Source organism: Sander vitreus, chromosome 15, assembly GCF_031162955.1.
Source record: "Sander vitreus isolate 19-12246 chromosome 15, sanVit1, whole genome shotgun sequence".
Lineage (NCBI taxonomy): Eukaryota > Metazoa > Chordata > Actinopteri > Perciformes > Percidae > Sander > Sander vitreus.
In genome coordinates this window covers 9093214-9113961 of record NC_135869.1, presented here as the reverse complement: position 1 = coordinate 9113961, position 20748 = coordinate 9093214, and the positions used below count along the sequence as shown (strand labels likewise).

At 39.6% G+C, this 20748-nt stretch overlaps 1 protein-coding gene and 1 pseudogene across 1 annotated transcript; both read right to left on the bottom strand.

Moving 5' to 3' along the window:
• Nucleotides 1–3131: 3131 nt before the first annotated feature.
• Nucleotides 3132–9962, bottom strand: mmd (monocyte to macrophage differentiation-associated). Its single transcript, XM_078269744.1, has 7 exons — nucleotides 9525–9962; nucleotides 8445–8526; nucleotides 7702–7862; nucleotides 6361–6435; nucleotides 6156–6257; nucleotides 4546–4615; nucleotides 3132–3435 (listed from the first exon to the last, which is right to left on the bottom strand). Exons 1-7 carry the CDS (start codon nucleotides 9548–9550, stop codon nucleotides 3232–3234), a joined length of 720 nt encoding a protein of 239 aa, XP_078125870.1. The 5' UTR covers nucleotides 9551–9962; the 3' UTR covers nucleotides 3132–3231.
• A 9132-nt stretch (nucleotides 9963–19094) lies between these two features.
• LOC144530604 (small integral membrane protein 36 pseudogene) lies at nucleotides 19095–19963 on the bottom strand (annotated as a pseudogene).
• Between the last annotated feature and the right edge of the window lie 785 nt (nucleotides 19964–20748).

The following is a 20748-nucleotide window of genomic DNA, read 5'->3' as shown; positions in this document are numbered from 1 at the left end:
AACTTTCTACAGGTGATTGGTCATTGGAAACAGGTGAGGGTCATGATTGGGTATAAAAGGAGCATCCCCAAAAGACTCAGTCGTTCACAAGCAAGGATGGGGTGAGGGTCACCACTTTGTGAACAACTGCGTGAGCAAATAGTTTACGAACAATGTTTCTCACTGTACAATTGCAAGGAATTTAGGGATTTCATCACCTACAGTCCATATTATTATCAAAAGATCCAGAGAATCTGGAGAAATCTCTGCACTTAAGTGGCAAGGCCGAAAACCAACACTGAATGCCCGTGACCTTCGATCCCTCTGGCGGCACTGCATTAAAAAACAAAAAGGATATTACCGCGTGGTCTCAGGAACACTTCGGAAAACCATTGTCAGATAACACAGTTTGTCGCTACATCTACAAGTGCAAGTTAAAACTCTACCATGCAAAGCGAAAGCCAAAAAACGTCAACACCCAGAAACGCCATCAGCTTCTCTGGGCCCGAGCTCATCTGAGATGGACTGACGCCAAGTGGAAATGTGTGCTGTGGTCTGACGAGTCCACATTTCAAATAGTTTTTGGAAATATGGACGTCATGTCCTCCGGGCCAAAGAGGAAAAGGACTATCCAGATTGTTATCAGCGCAAAGTTCAAAAGCCAGCATCTGTGATGGTATGGGGGGGGGGGGGTGTCAAAACGAGTATGTATGAATGTTTGCTAAAAAACAATGAAGTTTATCAGTTTGAATATTAAAAATCTTGTCTTTGTAGTGTATTCAATTGAATATAGGTTGAAAAGGATTTGCAAATCATTGTATCCCAACTTCATTGGAATTGGGGTTTGTGTATTCACCAATTTAAAGGTCTTACTGGGACAAATGGTCTTTTCAGAAAAACAAATGAAACCTAGACAATTTAGGAAAGGTTCAAATAAAAACAAAGGCTCATGGGGAAATTCTGCAGCCTAAAATATCCCTCTGTAATTCTGATGTCTTTCCAAGAGTTTGTGGGAGAGATGTGGGTGGCTGATGCCTTCAATGTTTCCATCATCTGTCTTTCAGCAGTAAATGATTTTAGCACTTTAATGCAACATAAGTGAAAGACCATTCATGAATGGATGTTTGAGAAGTTTGGTTCAATTTGGTTTTAAAAAATGGGTTTGTAGAGAATGTTTTTTTTTTATATATATATATTCCTCAATGTGATGTATCTAAAAATACTTTTGGTGGCACTGGTATGGAACCATGTTTACCTTCACCCTTCTTTTGATCAGTGGCCAGTGCAGCAGCCACAGTACACTTAGACAAAAGGCCTCTTGGTATGTTTTACATATCTGTCCATATTTCTTTTAAAAATCCTATCAGGAAAAAGTACAGTACTCCTTGGAAGGTTCTTGTTCCTGCAGGAAATGAATGTCTGATGATTCCCACTGAAAACAGTCAATGCAAACAAAGTACATTATGAATTGAGGATCTTTTGGCTCAGATGTGGGAGGGGGGGGACATTATCATTTTTTATTGTCACATTAGAAAGGTGATATTCAGTATAGTGGAGGGGCATTCATGTATATGCAGCACCATTAACAGCCAATGGGACATACAAGAAGCAGTTGGTTTTTTTTCCCCCCGCAAAGGCCAGGATTATGTAATCAACGGAACGAACAACAGAATATACAAGCATTATAAAACACAGTGGTTCAGGAAATTATTTCAACAAGAGCCACAATCAATAAATATGCAATCATTCAGCTTCATACATCACTAAGAGGGAAAGGTAATGTTCGGAATCTGGAACCATTAAGCAAATTTACAAAACCAACAGGTTTCTCCACTGATCAAACCCGCCTCAAAAAACAGACAGGAAACACTGTTTGTCCTAGTGGTGCACGTCAAAAACAGAGAGAGAGAGAGAAAATCAGTGGAAATGTATTTCTGAGCTACAGTACAAAGGTTGTGCATACACACCCTGCTGCACACTGTTCACATTTTTAAGAAAGTAGGAAGAAAAAAAAGTTCTCTCATCATCATATTACCTGAACTAATTTTCTCATTTGGCTCATTAACTAAATCCCAACTCACCTGTGCGCAGGTGACACACACACACACACACACACACACACACACACACACACACACACACACACACACACACACACACACACACACACACACAGAGAGAAATGCTGTTTATCGCCTTCTTACACCAGCAGGGGGCGCTAAATACTTAAAGGAGAAACTAGATCACTGGAAACTGAGGCCTGCCTTTGGATACTGGTCAGAAAAAAAACATTTTTAATAAAACATGCATTGGTCAAGAGTGTGTGATGGGGATCAGATAGGGTTGACAATGTAATCACTGTAAAAAAAAAAAGAAAAAAAAGAAATACATAATAATAATGAAAATGGGAAAACAAAAAAAGGGCTTTTCCTTATTTCTTTCTTTTCTTACTGACTTGAAAATGCACCAGCAGAGCACAGACAAGGGCTGGGTATAAAACCTCAACACTTTTTGGTTCAGAATATGAAAAGTTGGCATCAAATATAGTAGATCATTCTTGGATAAGATTTCTGATTTTAGTCTAATCTTCCCCCCCCCCCCCAAAAAAAAACAAAACTATTTTACTGTGGCTCTTGTTCTTGTAGAGCTGTTTATGTTTAGAAAACATTTAAGATCTTTGTTTTGTTTTTTTTAAATTGAAAAAAATGTAGGTTTCTCATAAGCAAAGTACTGTATCAAAAAGTATAAATTTGGTACTGGTACTGGAACTTCAAATGATACCCAGCCCTGCTACTGATAAGAGCTGATTTTTTTTTAGCACCTCACTCGATATCCCCAGTGCTGAAATCACCAGCTGAAATGGATGAATCTCCAGGTTTTGACGTACAAATGACTCCAATGTGGAATGTGACTCACTTCAAGCGATTAAAAAGTGCTATCAAATTTCCCAAATACTCATGAATGTGCCAGGGTTCACTGTAAAAAGTCTAAATTCCCTCCCTCACTGTCAAGTTTTTTTTTTTTTTTTTTAGACTGAAGTTGTACAAAACAGCTTGGAAAGTAGCTTTTGTTTGTCAGGGAGACGCTGAAAAATCTGTTGTCCACGTTAGAAAAAAGTAAACAATTTATGGTCACTATTTTCGTAAACTCGTTTGCAGCTTCAGCGGGCAGTTGAGGGAGTCAGTGTGCGGGCACCTCTGCTCAGAAGCACACGGGGAAGGGGCAGGACCGGTGTCCAGCCTTCGGCTGGGGTCACGACTGGAGGAGGGAGTCTGCGCTGCGGGCCTTGTAGAGGTATTTCCAGATGGCGTAGTAGTGCACGGCCGCAGCCAGCGCCACAAATACGTGCCAGATGGCGTGGGCGAAGGGGATGCGGCCGTCGCTCTTGAAGAAGAACACGCCGAGGCAGTAGATGAGTCCACCGCAGGCCAGCTCCTGGAGGCCCTCTGTGTTGCTCTGCAGAATCCACAAAACGGGGAGAAATAAATGAGAAATGGTCTGTAACAAAACAGGAGCTGAAGTAAATACTGTCCAGAAAGAATATGTACATTGGGTGTGTATTAAAGAGTGGACGATTCAGCTGGATACTCACTGAGCATGTGCAATAATTTGTCCGTAAAATAAAAGCCATACGAGTACAATGTAAACATTAGACAGTCCTTCCAGAAAAATGCTGTTTTTTTGTGATTGTTGCGGGCAAAAATCCTTGATTATGCGGCACGTTTTCTTAAAAAATGCGATGGAATTTGCGGGATATTTATGCAACTTTATGCGATGAAATTGCGGGAACTTGTAAAAACTGCGGTTTCATCATGGCGTCATCGCGGGGTTTGGAGCTTTTTGATGATGTTCCCTTGGTAACGTTCCCATGGCAGCAGCGGAAAATGGCTGCTCTTGTGTGAAGTAAACGCAACATTTTTCAACGTTCTGCTAAGATATGTGTGACTTTTTTGCAACGAAAATGCGGGGATTATGAAATCATGCAAGCCCCGCATATTTTGCGCGGAAATCGGCAATTTATGTGGCGAAAGTGCGGCGTATTTGAAAAAATGCGGCCCCCGCATAAATATGCGGACTTTGGTTGATTATGCATTGAATTATGTGATCACATAATCGCGTTTTTCTGGAGGGACTGATTAGAACGTTTTGTAGTTTATACTTAATAGTTTCAGTGGGATACAAGGATGCTATATCAATTATAACCACAGGAGGGCAGCAGAAATGAAAACACAGATTTAAAATGTTGCAACTCGGTTCCATAAAGCAGTACGTTTCCTGCAAAACCTCCTAGAACCAATATTTACAGTTTGTACAACCCCAAACATAATACACTTGTAACGGCATTTATTAATAAAACTAATGGATTAAATGAATCATCCTTCTGCTGGGGAACTCCCTGAAACACTCTGAAAACCCCTTTCAACAAGAAGAGGAAGTAAAACACCTGCATAAGACCTCCAACCTGCTGCGGCAGCCTGTTGGGCTGCTGGGCGGAAGAAGTGACGATTCAGGATATGCAAATAAACTGAATGGGACTGTAAATAGATCCATAAATGTAAATATTACCATTGATGCCATGACTGATGCAGGGAAAAAACCCATCATCAAGTAGAAGGCCAGCTCAACAACTTTATACCTGTAAAGACAAACAAACGCAACATGGTCACGGACACGGTCAATGGGATGCAAATTCAAGAACCTTTTAGGCACAGGCATATGTTTGAAAATAAATGTGTTCAATAATTATACCAGAAAAGAAATACTGTATGTGTGTTTTTTCTTGGCAGTTCATGAGGACACATGAACTGTCAAGTCGTCGTTGTGACAACCTCGTGCATGGGGCAACGCTCAGGGCACAGAGGGTGTTAATGAAGTAATGAAATGAAGCACTGATCAAACATCCACTTATCTAGTGAATCTAAACCGATCAGGACTTCACGTATGGCTTTAGCTCAAACTAAAACTCATACACAATCTAATGGCGTTTTTCCATTACATGGTACCTGCTCGACTCTACTCGGCTCCACCGCGGTGCCCTGTCCTCCATTTTCCATTGCAGATTTAGTACCGCCTCATGCGTGAGGCGAGCGTGGCTGGTCGTCATAGCGACGCCGCAGGAAACTGCCGTGACCTAACGCGACACAGAATGTCGAAGGTGTGTTGTTTTGGATTCTCGGCATGTGGCTTTTGCCGCAGCCAGAAGACAAATTTTGTTTCAAAAGAAGCTGGAGGCAGCGAAATAAACCACAGCTGGCTAAACTATTTAAAACTGGCGGGTTTGTTCAGGACACCCCCCCGTCTGTCGCTAGCAATGATGATGCAGTGATTAGTGACGATTCTCTCCGACCAATCAGTAGTCTGCAGGTTTTCACGTCACCTTTTGGTATCGGCTCAGCTCGCTTGGAACCTCGACGGAGGTGGTACTAAAAAAAGTACCTGTTAGCAGGTACCAGGGACTTTTTTTCGTAATGGAAAACCAAAAAAAGAGTCGAGGCGAGCAGGTACCATGTAATGGAAAAAACGCCATAAGAGGTATAGGAGTAGTTGGGTAGACGTTGTAAATCTTTTTCAAGCTATTTTTCTATAATCTGACCCATGGGTGTCCACTAAAGAGATTCTTAGTGAGTCTATGGTGGATGGTTGAAAACTGGAATTGTAAGTAATTTGTATAATATGGACTTTGTGTCTGCTTTGTTTTTCTCTCATTGTATTTATTTTGTTGCCAATGTAATTTTTTTCCTTCTTTGTTATAGGGCTGCAGTTAACTCTTTGTTTTCATTTTTTCATTATGGATTCATCTGTCGATTATTCTCTCATTGGTTTTAACTACAATGTCAGAAAATATTCCTAAAAACCCACAGATACTCGATTTAAGACAACGAGAGTTACAAAACAATATTTGAGAAGAACCAGTGCCTTTTTTCGGCTATTTCTTTTCTAATTTCAAATATATTGGTTACCAAAATGTAAACATCGACAAAAATGATGTGTGTGGATTGTCTGATGAGATTTTTATTTCATTTTAAAAAGGTGCTGCAGAGTTATAATAGATTATCTAGATTACTGGTAGTTAATGGTCACAGACTTTCTGACAGTTCCCAACAGATATATGTTTAAATTCAAAATATCACATACATACACAATCACTGGGGGAGCCACCGGTTAAATGAACTCACTTTTCATGATAGTTGAAGACGTATATGGTTCCAGCAGCAGCCATGAGCCACACAAACCAGCGCATGTGTGCTGCCAGAGGGCCCAGTTCACGCAGGTTCAACCTGATTAGAAACAAGAAAACAAAACAGCATTAGCATCTATATTAGGCCTTCATTAACGACTCCACAGCCTCTGAGTATAGAGTGTCCTCTGTGTGACACTCACCAAGGTGTGTAGGAGGCAGCAATGAAGAAATAGATGACCACTCTGTCACACACGTGGAAACAGTGTTCCATGGACCTGAAACAAACAAACAAACAAACAAACAAACAGGTGAGACAAAAAAGTCCAGGGTGCTCAGGAAGTTCAATCAAATGCTTCAAGGTGCTCTTTGGGATCGGGAATTCAATTGAATGTAGAGAAAAAGAAAAAATCCAAGGCACTCTTCTTCAAAATTACTTAAAAAGCCTTTATTTTACTGGCTATTTCATAATAGAAAATGTAAAAGACATTGGAAGAAGCAACCCACACGTAAACAAACAGGTGATTTGTTTACTCAAAGTCACAGTGGTGCAAAGCAGGAACATTATTTGCATGTTCTTACAGGGAAAAACGCTCCGGTTCACAGGAAGTAATATCAAGTTTCCATAGAAGAGTAAATCTTAAATAAGCTTTTTGGCTTGGCATTGAAGGAAAAGCACTGATGTTCTGGTATCAGCTTCAGAATACTTAAAAAAAAAAAAAATGTAGTAATTAGTACTGTTCTTTGATCAAATTCATTTAAACAAAACTTATGTCAAACTGTATTTCATTTAATTCATTTATGTCTGCTTGTGTTAAGGCAACATTTAACATTTGGGAACTTACTGTTCTTTTGTAAATTAAGAAAGGGCTTGTAGAGATCTCTAAAAGTAAGCTACTAAGTACTGTTTTGGTATTGGCACTAATGTAAAAAGGTATCAATACAAAGTCCAATAGCATGCATCTGTGAAGAAGGCTCTGCCTTTAACAACATTTAAACCAAAGTGAAAACACAAATCTACCAATGTAGGAAACAGCGGGAATAGGCCAAAAATAATAATTTAGGGCTATTTTTCTCCTGAACAAATACACACTCCCAGGGTTTCTGCTGCATAAAATACCAAAATATGACAACAACTTATGACTTCATTCATTAAGCGCAGTGTGCAATGAGAAAAGCAGAAAAACTAACTTTTTTAACATGAAACTTGAAAACAAAATAACAGCACGCCAAAACCACAACACAGCCACAGAGTGGAGCTAATGAACGTAAAGAGATGAAAATATCCTTGTCAACAGCGAGGCACCTATGTAGTGTTGTTGTTCTCAGAGTGGACACTGATATTGTACTTCCAAACCTCTAAATTACAGTCCAGCTGTACTGTACATCATTGTTTTTACACTAAATATTACAAAAGGAATGATTGTGTACCTCGCTCTTTTGTCTATCACATGTGTATGTTATTTTTTTTTAATGACAGCTTGTACTGTTACATGTCGTGGTTCTCTGCCAACATGGTGGCTCGTCATCGCGCTCCTCCTCACCTCATGTGGCTCTTCTTCCAGGTGATGATATGAAACACAGTGGAGACCAGGAAGAGGGCACAGAGGCCCATGCCGTACACCCAGGCTGTGATCCTCTCCCAGCCGTTGTCCGACAGACGATGCAGCAACGCCATGCCCACGAAGGCTGGCACGATGAGGAGCTACACACATGGAATAAAACCATTAAAAGCAACGTACAGAACGAGATATTCTACCACGCTCTAATATTTTCAGAGCGATAATGAGGCTGAGCAACTCTGAATTTGAGATGAAGTCATCTACATTACATTTTGCTGCACCTGTATCCAACAAATCTGAATCGGAAACTCCCAGGCATATAAATGTATTGATTTTGCTATACTACAGGCAAAAAAGGACTATATCTCTCATCTGGAAGAACATGGAGGCACCTACAATTGCTGCTTGGATCAAGAATATGGCACAATGTATGTCCATGGAGGGACTGACATAAACTGTATATTGAGAGGCAAATTGGGGGTGTATGGGAAAATCTGGAGGCCATTTGATTGGTTTGTAAAAGAAGAAGACATAGGGGAGCTGCTACTGTGATACTGTCATATAATTAGCTTTTTGTCTTTTGATTGTTGTAGTACGTCAGAGGTTGAAAGTGAAATTTTGTTGTGGGCTGGGACGGGGAAGGTGTAATTGCAATGAAAGATTAATAAACATTGTTTAAAAAAAACAACATCTACATTAAATAATTAATAATTCAAGCCACTCACTGCATGGGTGTAGCAGTTTGCAGCATGCTCATAGCAGGTGGGCTGGTAGCGGCAGTTAGCTGAAGCCCGTCTGTTCATAAACCTGAAAGACACACACACACACACAAATAAAAAATAAAACAACCACAGAAGGCTGATGCAGCACCGTATAACTTCCTATTATTATGATTTTGTCCATACAGAAAGAGAACTGATTGACAGAAATGTTGATTTAAAGATGTTAACTATATTGCAATGCTCAGTTGAATAACAACATGGGATACATAGAGCAGCCAAGTCAATCAACAGAGAAAATAAATATGGACTATAATCTTTACCTAGAAACTAAGTAGGCCATTAGACCATTTCACAATTGTAAACATGAACATTCTAAATGGCCCCAAGTTGATTTCCTGTTGCAGTGTATGTGAATGACATCAACTGACAGGAAGTTGTATTTTTTGGAGACTGAGCATGGCTTTCTGACAGTTTATTTTGCCTAGTTTAAACTGCTTGAGATGTAATGACATTTTATAACAACGTTATTAACAATGTTAATAATAATAGTCAATAATATATAACCATGCAGACTATTTTAAATGTATTGCCATTTCAAAAAGTACAGGTTCTACCTAATACTGATGATTTACTCAATAACATTACATTGCCACAATTTCCCAAAGCTAATGATGAAATCTTGGTTGTTAAAGTGTCTTGTTTTGTGCCATCAGTCCAACACTCAAACATACTCAATTTACATGGAGCATAAATGCAACAAATCCTCCTAAATCTGAAACAAGAGCATGAGCTGCAGTTTTGCTTGATACATAATTATTATTTATTATTATATTATTATAAGTGTCAAAGTTAAATGACGATACATTTTTTCCTATTCATTAAGTTGAAATGATTGTATAATTACACAGCAACTTCAACATCATGTCATTCCACCTGAAAGGACAACAGGTTTATGCTAACGGCCATAAAGAATGCGGTAGCGTTAACTAAACACATAACCCATAAAAATGGGCAAGTAATATCAGCAATCCTGGCCTGACAGCTCAGCTTTTTTACAGTGACATTTTTTTAGATTCCACAAACCTCTGAAAGCTGTTTACTCTCTTCATTTCAGTGCCTTATTCACCACATGAAGCACAGAAGAAGAAAAAATCAGCAAACGCCAGCAAACAAAAGAGCTCCGAAGCCCTATTTACAAAGGGGAGAATAAAACAATAAACTGTTCTGACAAACCAAAGGAAACGGAAGGCCCAGCATTAGCTAGTCAGCTAACATTGTGCTACTCATTAGCTAACTTTCACTAACGTTACAGCTAACGTTACAAGGCACCGGCAGCATCTATACTCCTACTACTACAAAGGCACCATTTTAGTCTTTTTCTTAATACCATTCTGTAATAAAAAAAATGCTGTTTCACTGCCTCTTCTTTAAGCTAGAAATATCCATAAGCACCAGCGGCAGTCAGGACAAACCGAAAAGACCCCTGCAAGCAAGCAGCTCCACCGGTCAATGACAAGCTACTCAGCCGAGCACAAAATGATTGCTGTGCCTCGCCGCCCATCCAGTGGTGAGATGTTGAATGACAGCGGTGTGCGCCAATGAGCAGCGAGACGACTGGCGAATTGGCCAATGAGATGTTGAAAAGGAGGTGTTCTGTATAGGAGCGTGACAGTCACATTTTCAATATGCAAATATTAAACATTGAGAAAAGAACAAATAAACATGTAGATAAATACATGCATACATAATTTCTATTAAACTCTTTACCTTGTCTCTGTGTTGTAGGAAGTGGTTTCTGTTTGTTGTGATGTTGCAGTGACCTGATTATAGTTGCATGTTTAGTCAGTGTAAAACTGCTGTCCATTCATATGTTTATACCACCTTTTATGGCACCCTTTACAATTGGTTTATAAGTTGTAACGAATGGCTTTAATAATGGTTGATAAATCATTCCACTTTATAGATCTTATATAAATATTTAATAAGACCTTTAAATTAAAAAATCCTCCTCCATCATGACATTAATTGTTGTAAAAACACTTGATTAATTAATTAATTAAAATTTTTTCTAGCTGTAGAATTGATAATAAAAAAGTTTGTAAATGAAAAGTAAACACAAGAAAACTGGATTTCTCACCTGTTAACCCAAAAAGTTGCTCTTAGTAATGGTTAATAACTAATCTACAAAGCATAAGTAAATGTTATATTAACCTTTAATTAAGCCATCAGTTACAACTTATAAACCCTTTATAGGGTGACCTACTGTGGTACTCGCATTGTTTGTGTCTTCTATCCAATAAAAAAAAAGGTTTATACAGTTTATATCTTAATTCGCAGCGTATTTGCACATTGACAAGATTTGAACAGGTCGAAAGATCAGATTAGACAAACCCATGTCATGTCCAGGTCCATGTCAGCTTGTGAACTCTATGTTGTATGTTGTTTTTTTAAATTGGAAAAAAGGTTAAGTGTTTAACATGGTCTCATCTCAATAAAATCTGAATCTCATAATCCTTCCACTTTTTGGCAGATTTTGTGCATGCAGTATCATACACCATCTTCTGTTAAAAAAAAAACATGAAGCACACGTTATGTAGAAGTTTCTATCAGATGGAGGATGGCCACACTGATTGTGTCAACAGCTTGCACCATGAACTAAAAAGCTGATGCTTTAATTCATCTTGTAATGTGTTAACAACTTTTTTTTACAGAAAGCACACACAGCTTCCTGACATAGGTATCATGGACAGGGAAATTTATAAATGTGCTGGTATAGCAGGAGTCATGTCTGTTACAGCGGACAAAGTGACACAGTTGGACAGTGAACTGCACACAGTGTCACACTGTAACAGCTCAGTTACATAAGAGCACTGTAACTTGATCAGTGACTCTTACTGTATATATAACAGTGGGTTTACGTAAGACCAAAGTGCAATCATCAGGCTTAATGACGTTCGTGCTTTGCACTCGGTCGCTGCACACAACAAGATAGAAACCAGTTGAGCAGGCTGGGTTTTCTTTTCCAAATGTTTTCTACATCTATCCTATCCTAAAGGCACATAAATAATGTTGTATGTCTCAGCAGATACAGATTACCACTTTCTCTTGAATAAGAAACAGTGACCTACAAAGATAGGTATCTTATGAATCAGAAATTCATGAAAGAATTGTGTATTTTAAATAAAGGTATCGGGTCCTTTGTTGTACACGTAGAAGTTACTGTACCAGGGAGAGCAGAGAATGGGATTGATCCAGACAAAGAGAGAGCTCATTGTGTAGTTGGGGTTTTAAAAGGGACATTAGCACAGACAATGGATCAGTGCCAGAGGCCATACATCAGGGCACAGTGTCTCTATGTTTCTGGCTTCAGTCTGCTTTTTTCCGCATGCTGCTACGCTAACACTTCTAATGTGATACAGACCTGAGAGCTGCAGGTTGGCAGCGTGTCACAGCGGCTCAGGATATCTTTCTTTCTGTCCTGGCTGTTAACAATCCCTGTCTGTGTCTGATTATTGCTGGTCACCTCCTCTGTTTGGTGGTGGATGACGTTTCTCTGGTGTTTAACCTGCACACTCTCAAATCACGCAGCTGTATCAGTTAACAGCTACTACCCCTGTCTATTTATGTTGAGAGCAATGATTTGACTCAAAGCTGTAATTTAAGAATCCAAGTAGCAGCAAGACTTGAAGGAAATATTTTTTTAGTGGTAATATGTGGAGGTTTTGGGTTATGGTTTACATTTTTGATTGAGATCAGAATACATTATTTGGTTTAAGTTTAGAGTGTAATACACTAAAGCCCTTACACGTCAATGGTCCAGGTGTTTTTACTTGCTTTGCCTAATTATACCTCTTCACAGTACTATGTGGGCATCATGCAGACTGAGAATAAAACAGTCCTGCACTGATTTAGCACTCCTATGTTGTCTGACTCATGATGGACTGAAAAAAGGATAAAAATCAGTACAAGAGAACCAAAGATTTAGTCTTTTTTCCAATGCATTCCTTATTAAAACCGGTTATGGCTAAAAGGGATACAGCTCCGGGCCGGAAGTTATATAACAATATAATTTGAATACTTTCACCCAGGAAAAGCATGTTCGTTCTTTGGGAGTGTTTAAATCCAAGCCATGATCTTTTTCCTAAATTTAACTATTCATTGTGGTGCCTAAACATAGCTGTTGCCACGTGACGCTCACTTTTTCTTGGCTAAACACCATAGCTGTATCCCTTCTTGCCACAACCATCAAAACCAGTTTCTACAATACCCACAATGCAACAAGATTGCAACAGCTTGGTCATAGATTTGGGTATGTTGTGCTAGCAGCAGCTAATGCAGCCTCAAGTCGTTTACATCAGGCAGAAATAAGAAGGCTGTGGAGGTCTGGTAAGCTCACATCTCAAGACCAATAAAGAAGTCCTGACAATTTTTAAGTCCTGCCACTGAAGCTTATATGAGGGACAAATTCAAGCATGCCTTTCCTGTTTCAGATCACCTTTGTTCAACTTTGACCTGCAAAATCTCAGTCAATAGAGCCACTGATGCACTATGTTTGGAACTGGAGTTCTTCTTGCAATGTGCCATCACGTTGTTTGGTACAATATTACACTACCAGACTAAGAACTGCAGCACCGCTCTCACAGACTGTTAACAGTTTATTGTGACTGTTCCTTTATTAATACATGAGCTTCACATAACATCACATAATTCCCTGACTAGCTCCACCAAACCATAACTGGAGCATAGGCCTAATCAGCCAGAATAAGACCGGTACATGGTATTGAATGTAAGGCTTTGGACATGGCTTCACTTTTTTGCATTTCTTAGATTTTTTTAGGAAAAGAAAAACAATTATTGACGTGTGGACATGTTAGGTCAACTAGAAATAAAACAAAATTAGATAGTTATCCATAAATGATAAGGGAAATATGTGAGGTCACCAAAACTCCATGAACCAATTTAGAACAATAACGAGTATATAAAAAAAAAAACAATAAGTAATGTTTCTGCCCTCACAGGTGCAACAAAGCTAGTATGAGGATTGGGAGACCTGTCAATCAAACTGAGTTTGTGCACACTCACACAGTCCTCAGAAGGGGTCTAATTAGGCAAAACAAAATAGCTGTATGGGTGTACCATCAAACACTGATCTAATGAATATAGTTCTATATTGAACCTGTACAATATCTTTACCTTTACAAAACCAACTCATACAACTGCCTTCAGTTGTCCAATGATGTAAACAATTGCAAGTTGTAAACATGGGAATCTTTCTCATGCCAACCCTCCTATCCTTCTGCATTCATCACGGAGCTTTCCAGATCCACCTGTGTCCTCCCTGCACACCTGTCCCTCGTTGTCTCATCAAGCCCCACCTGTGCCTCATCAAGCCACAGCACATAAATATCAGCCAGCTGCTCAGTTGGCATGCTGTCTGCCTGCTGTGATGGTGCATCCTTTTCGCCCTCGACCGTTTGCTGTTGTGTGACCTGTGTTTGCCCGTTTGGGACTTGAAATCTTATGGAAAAATATGGAACAGCAGATGCAAATATAGCCTATAACAATGGGACCAGACCAATTATGCATGGATATTCATGTATCACCAGCATTTCATTTCGTCCATTGGAGTACATTTAGTGTTTCATTTAAAGAAGAGTGAACTCATCTTTATTAATGATTCATAATTTGACCTCCAACAAATGCTCACATGTACAGATTGAATGTTTTTTTTTTTTTTTTTTTTAGTAAATATAATTATTTTCACTTTATGGTGAGCATTTGTATGGAGCCCCTAAATAGACATGGGGAATTATTTATTTTTTCTTGTGCTCACAGGAAGCAAAGTTTGGCGTGCATTTTCTGGTGTGCACGCCAAACTTTCAGATTTTCTGATGCACAAGAAGAGAGAATTTTCCTCACGAGCACACACAAGTATCCCGCACTCATGAGAAACAAATCTAAGGCTAGCAAAATTATGCTCTTAAAGTACTGTTAGCGTTATCTGGCTGAAGTTACTATTTCACATTCACAGCATGAAATCAGTTAAAAGTAACCTTATCATCTTCATCCCCATTGCTTGTTGATGACAATATCGGGTACATTTTGTTTCCTTTTTTAGGAAGATGAATACCTCCTCCTTGGCAGCCATTCTGACTCAGATTGGTTTCTCTTGAGCATGGGATACTTTCGTGTGCTCACAAGAAAAGTATCTCCTGCTCACCAGAAAGTTTCTTATGAGCACTAGTAAGTCCCATTAGTGAAAGTACATGTGAAATTTCCGCCATATATTGTATTGTTGGTTGGAGTGATAAAGTTTGGATGCAACAATTTCTGAAACTAATATCTCATCAGCCTGATAAGTCAGTGGTCAGAGGTCAGATTATTTCTCTGTGATAACTTCAACCAGCAGTCCTGACCTCAACCCCATTGAACACTTGTGGGATCAGTTTGGGAGTGCTGTTCGTGCCAGAGTGACACAACCACATTGGCTGACTTGCAACAAATGCTGGTTGAAGAATGGGATGCCATCCCACAGCAGTGTGTGGCCAGGCAGGTGACCAGCATGAGGAGGAGGTGCCAGAGAAGATTTGGCAAATATTTCATGGGCGCAACCCACATACTCAGTGAGGCTACTCATCCCACAAATGCATGTTCCTTACAAATGGGGCACTATTTGAAAGGGAACTAAACAGACTTTAAACTAAACAGTATACGATTTATTGCCAAAAAGCATTGTTACCACAGAGAAATAATCTACCAAACACAAATTTCCTTACTTTTTGTGCTAAGTTTATATTGCATCTTCTACTGGTCTTGTAGGACAGATATATAGAGTAGGGGGGACGAACAAAAGAGGCTTTATGTACACGCGTGACACAGGAAGAAACTGCTTTATAATTGGTTTACTGTGTCATGCTAGAATGCATGACCCCAATTCACCTCCAGTCAACTATAAAGCAAAGTGGAAAAAAACCTCATTAACATCAATAGGCCTACTTCTAAAAAAATAGCCTCAACAGAAGGTGCTACAGAATTTCAGAAAATTTAACAACAAAGATTAAAAAAAAAAATCTAAGTATTGACAGCAAAATATGTCCACTCAAACTACAAAATGAAACCATTTCCACAATTATCCTTGTGCAAGTTAAATGAATTATACATTTTGCTATTTGGACACTATTTGTATGTCCCACAAACTAAACAGTGTGTTCAGGTCAGCAGGAGCAAGTAACCTTGTAGCTAACAAGCTGAGCCTATAGTGTGCTCTATATTGGAAAGCACACTGGTGCCTCTGGCAGAGGATTATGGAGTGCGTTGAGGCATGGCTGCCTTCCTGTACTCATGTTACACCTCAGAGTCTCACACAGAAGTCCACTGCGTTGATTGTACTGTGACTAGCAGGATCATTTATTTCCTATTATAGCAGCGTGTCCATATCTGGTTGAGTACTGCAGAGAAAATCAAAAGCTGCCATTATTTTATTAAAAATAATAATAATAATAATAAAAAACAACAACATTCCCTGTATTTAAATTTGATCACTTTTTAAAGAATATTCCACATATTACAGAAGTGCCTCTGTCAGAACATGTATACCCAAACGCAAATTGAAATCCAAAATGATAATGACAGCAACGATTAAAGAAATTAAAGATAATTATATGTTTCCATACTTTGTTTGCAGTACTATCATTGTCACATACTAATAGCAGCCAGTTTTTAGCTACACAAACAGGTCTTAGAAATGGGGTCATTCTCTTAGTTTTTCACATGGTGTTAAGCTAAGCTAAGTTGGTAGGGTTGGGACGGAGGTAAGCGGCTAATTACTGTGATGGTTTGGTCAGTCTTTACTAGAATTGCAAAATACTGTATGTGAGAAATTAAAATGAGAAAGGATCCAAAACCAGGAGGTAGCAGCAATCTCATGGTCTGTATAAACATATTAAATGCAGGTACATTTAAAGCCATTAAAATGATAAGATGTGATTTGTCTTAATTACTGTATTTACCATCTTTTTTTTCTTTTTTTTTTAACAAAGAATCCCATTGACCTATTCTATGAATGAGATCCATTTTCTGCCCATTTCTTTGAAGTAGCAGGATTACACTGAGCTCCAGGTTTCTGTCCATGTTCACTGTGAGAGTTCTCAGATCTATGAGATCTATTTCTGTTGAGTGCTGGCAGCTCAAACTGAAAGCTGTAATCACAGTGTGTTGAATACACCAGCAAAAATTCAGTTTCGTGCATCTCCATATCCTTATGTACTATCTCTGATTTGGATTATAACATTATTCATACATTTGTTCCTGGAGTCTAAAAACATTACTATAGATCCTCAAACCTGAGTGGGCAGAGTCAAAGAACCACAGTTTTTTGCTGCAAATTTGAATACAGAGACAAACTATGTAAAAAAAAAATCAAAACGTTTATATATGGGTAAAAAATTGGCAAAATAGCACTGAATGCATTCAATTTGCATTGAATTACCAATTAACAATGAACTACCTAACATGTGGCGGCCATGTTTGTTTGGTTTTCAGGCACTTCCAACATGACTTGAATGTCATATAAACCCAATCAACTAGGCTAACCAGCTAATTTAGGTAAATAGCTTGAGCTGTATTTAAGGAATCAGCAAATGCACTCCACTATAATGCATACACAGTATATGATATAAAATATCGTACACTCCCTATCATGGCCTCCAGCATTCTATCTTTTATAACTTCCACTGAGTTTAAACTCAACCAATTGGTTTTATTTTGACTCCATTTAATGTTTGTCTGAATAAAGCTCAAATCGGAGGTATTTTCCAAGAGGCCGGTTCAATGACTTATCTCCATGACTTTCTTGAGTAAAACCTGGCAAGTTTCCTTTTGTTTCTGATTTGACAGGCTTTGGGGTTTCACTCAACACAGGTATCCAGATAACTCATTTAATCCGTTGCATCGGAAGAAGTCCCTACTTTGATTTCAGACCCTCTGACTGCTCTGACAGGCCAGCCAATCAGTTTGATTACTGCATAGCGCTGCACGGAAGATCCTTTACAATGACTGACCTGGAAAACTGCTTGGACAGAGCTGGAAGGAGCATAAAAGCAGATGCCGAATATAATCAAAAATAAGACACTGCAGATGCCATTGAAATAATAAATACTGAGTGTATTAGAGGAGAAATCAATCATAACAAGTTTTCATCAAGACTTAGGCCTAGTCCACACGTACACGGGTAATCTTTAATATGGGTAACCATTCTAAAAAAAAATCTCATCCACACAAGCACTGTTTAAAAAAAAACCTCTGTCCAAATACCCTAACCCTAAAAGTCCTAACCCTAAAGCCATGTTGGCCAATCAGAAGCCTTAAAAAAGCTTTTACCTGGCTGCAATGGCACATCCTCGCTCCAAAGCATTCAGACTCCTCTCTTCCTCTATATAGTAATGGGTAACTGTCCATTCATGTGTGAACATTTAACATTAAAAAGTACTGTTGGAGATAAAAACCAGTACTGTTTTGGTCACATCCGCCATTGGACGAAATGTCGCCTCATTTGTGACGCCTCAAAAAGGAGATAACAGCGCACACGTCAGCAGAGTTTCTGAAAAACTTCACCCTGGATGGAGTTTTTAAAAGATCCTTTTTCAGTGACCTAAAACACAGTTTGTGTGTGGACGAAAGGCCAAAAGAGAAAAGCTGAGTTTCAAAAATAATTCTGTGTACGTGTGGTCTAGGCCTTAATGGAGAGTTCATTCATCCTGAACTGAGAGAACGGCCGTGTACACCAACAACAGTACTGCGACTTTGTGTCAACTGTACTCTGTTTACTTATCAAACACAGCTATCATGTGCTTCATTCTTGTTTACACAAAACTTTGTTTGCATGTTTCCACAGATGTAAGTCACCACAACTGCACTTGAGTGATATGAGCGATACGTGAGACAAAGGAAAAGCTTTCAAAGCTTAAGCTTTTATTTACGTTGCTTATCTGCTCATTATCCCCGTTGAACCGTTCAAGATGAACAGCAGGTCAACTTTCAGCCATAGTTGTCCCTGTATAGTGGCAGGTAAGTGGAGCACTGAATCGGTCAAAGGCTTAATGTCGACCTGTTGGTGTGCGTGGGTTGGTTAAAGACACACATCAGAAAATAAGAATGTATAGACGTTGCAGGTCAGGACCTTGATCGCTTGATCGCAGAGCTTTCACCCATTTCTCTGATGCTTTGACAACCACATCCGTGCACATCACACTTCCTCAAGTTATGTAAGAGGTTACAGTCTATCCAGATTTAACCAAATGTTGAACACTAATCCCTATTTGGCAGCTAATCAAGAGCAATGCACCCTTGATTTTGATAGGGTAGTTCAAGTAGGTTAGAGATAATAGTTTAATCAATGTGTTGGAGAGGAACAAAGTCCAAAGACATCAAGGAGCAACAAGTATTTTTCTGTCTTAAAGGTACTTTTTTTTGTCTTAAAGTGCCTCATTTAAAATCTAAAAAGAGCCAAAGATGTTAATCTAACCCTACGTTTCTCCTCAATAACACTTGTCTGTGTTTTCTTAACCCTAACCCTAATCCTACAACAGAAATGCCCTCTTTATTCCTTGTGCTTTATCAGTTGTGACATTTCCTCTCCAGAGCAGACTGCAGGCTTTGGCTTCAGCTCCTTCAGATAAAGAGGGATTTCATATGCATACACAACACAGACTTCAGCACATGTCACTCTCCCTTACCGTGCAAGTCTGGTCCTGTGTAGGTCAAATCCTAGCATTGTCCCAGCGAGAAACAAGATATAAAAAGAAATACAAAAGAAACAGTCAGGTATATACAAAGGTGAGTCTGCTGAGTCTCGCTCAGACCATCGTGCTCTTCTTCTCCCTGAAGTCCGAGTGCGTTGGCTCGTGGTAGGTTGTGATCATGTTGGCCGCGTCCCACCGTCCCACCGGGGCTGGAGAGCTCTGCAACACCACCAGCCTGACGGGAGACTGAGCCGGCACCGGGTCCGGGGCGTACTCCTTGGTGGGATCTTTGCCCCGGCAGTCATACATGATACACGATATCAGGAAGACCAGGAGCAAGATAACGTAGCTGGCAATCAGGATGCAAAGGTTCAAAGTGACAGGGTCGATCTCCTGGTAGTTTTCCAAAAAGCCCATGATTCCTGCTTCATGCTGGGCGGCCCTGAGGCCCTCGAAGAACAAGCACGTCAGAGGTCTCAGAGGACGGGAAGGTAGAAGGTACCGACGGCTGCCACAGACTGAGAAACACTAAACAAGCCTGGTGACAGCAGGGCTTTCTTCCTCTCTATCCTCTTCAATCTGTCTCCCTACTGTTCTCCCCCTTACCTCTCTCCCTCCCTTCATCCTCCCTGCCTCGCTTCTGTCTCTCACCTCTCTGTTTCAGATGAGCACCGTCGATACGTGGCTTTGTGGTAAAAATACTTTAATCCGCGCCACTCTGCCAACCTTGAATTTTTTTGTGATCAATGGCTCCCTTTAATAACTTAAGCTTCAGTTGTAACTGCAACTGTGACAGACTCTGTGTTATATCACTAGCAAGTGAACATTAATTATTGTGCATGTGACGTATTTGAGTGCATGTTTTTGTGTGTGTGGTGTAATCCTAATCTTGATTGTGAGTGGGGATTGACGGAGGAAGCCATCTGGCTAAATAGAGGCCACAGAGCGCGACTAAAAAAGCCACTCATGCCAGCACAAGACTTTATCAACCACAAGACAAAAACATTTGAAAGACAGTTCTCTCTAAAAATGTATGGCCTCATATTATTTAGTTGAACATGCAATCTGGACATATTACAGTAGCCTTCTTGTTCTGTGTGTCAGACTCCTTGTTGCAGGCTACCAGGGAATCAGAGATGGGATTATCACGGTGGACAGCAAACTCCTTTGGTTTATAATCTCTGTTGACGCATGACGGAGCACGCCATGATCGAAGGGGGGTTTGCAGGTATTAAAAACCTGTGTGTTTGTGAGAATGTGACACTTTAGTATCTCAGTTGCATCTGTACTTGTTGTAGTGCATGTGTTTGGGATTACTGTGAGACTGATGGACAGCAGAGGGCAGCATTTAGCAATGTTAGCAGTGGGAGTAGACTGAAGAAGCAGAGATGCAGGCTGAACTATGACCCAGACAAACTCTTCAGGAGACCGAGGGGGGAACACACACGGCACAGATAAAGCAAGAACACTGACATGGAAAAAAAGTCAACTTTATTACACAGCGTTTTCTGTGCATGTCCTCCCTTTTGTTTTTTAAATGTTTTACCTTTTAAGCACCTTTTTATGGT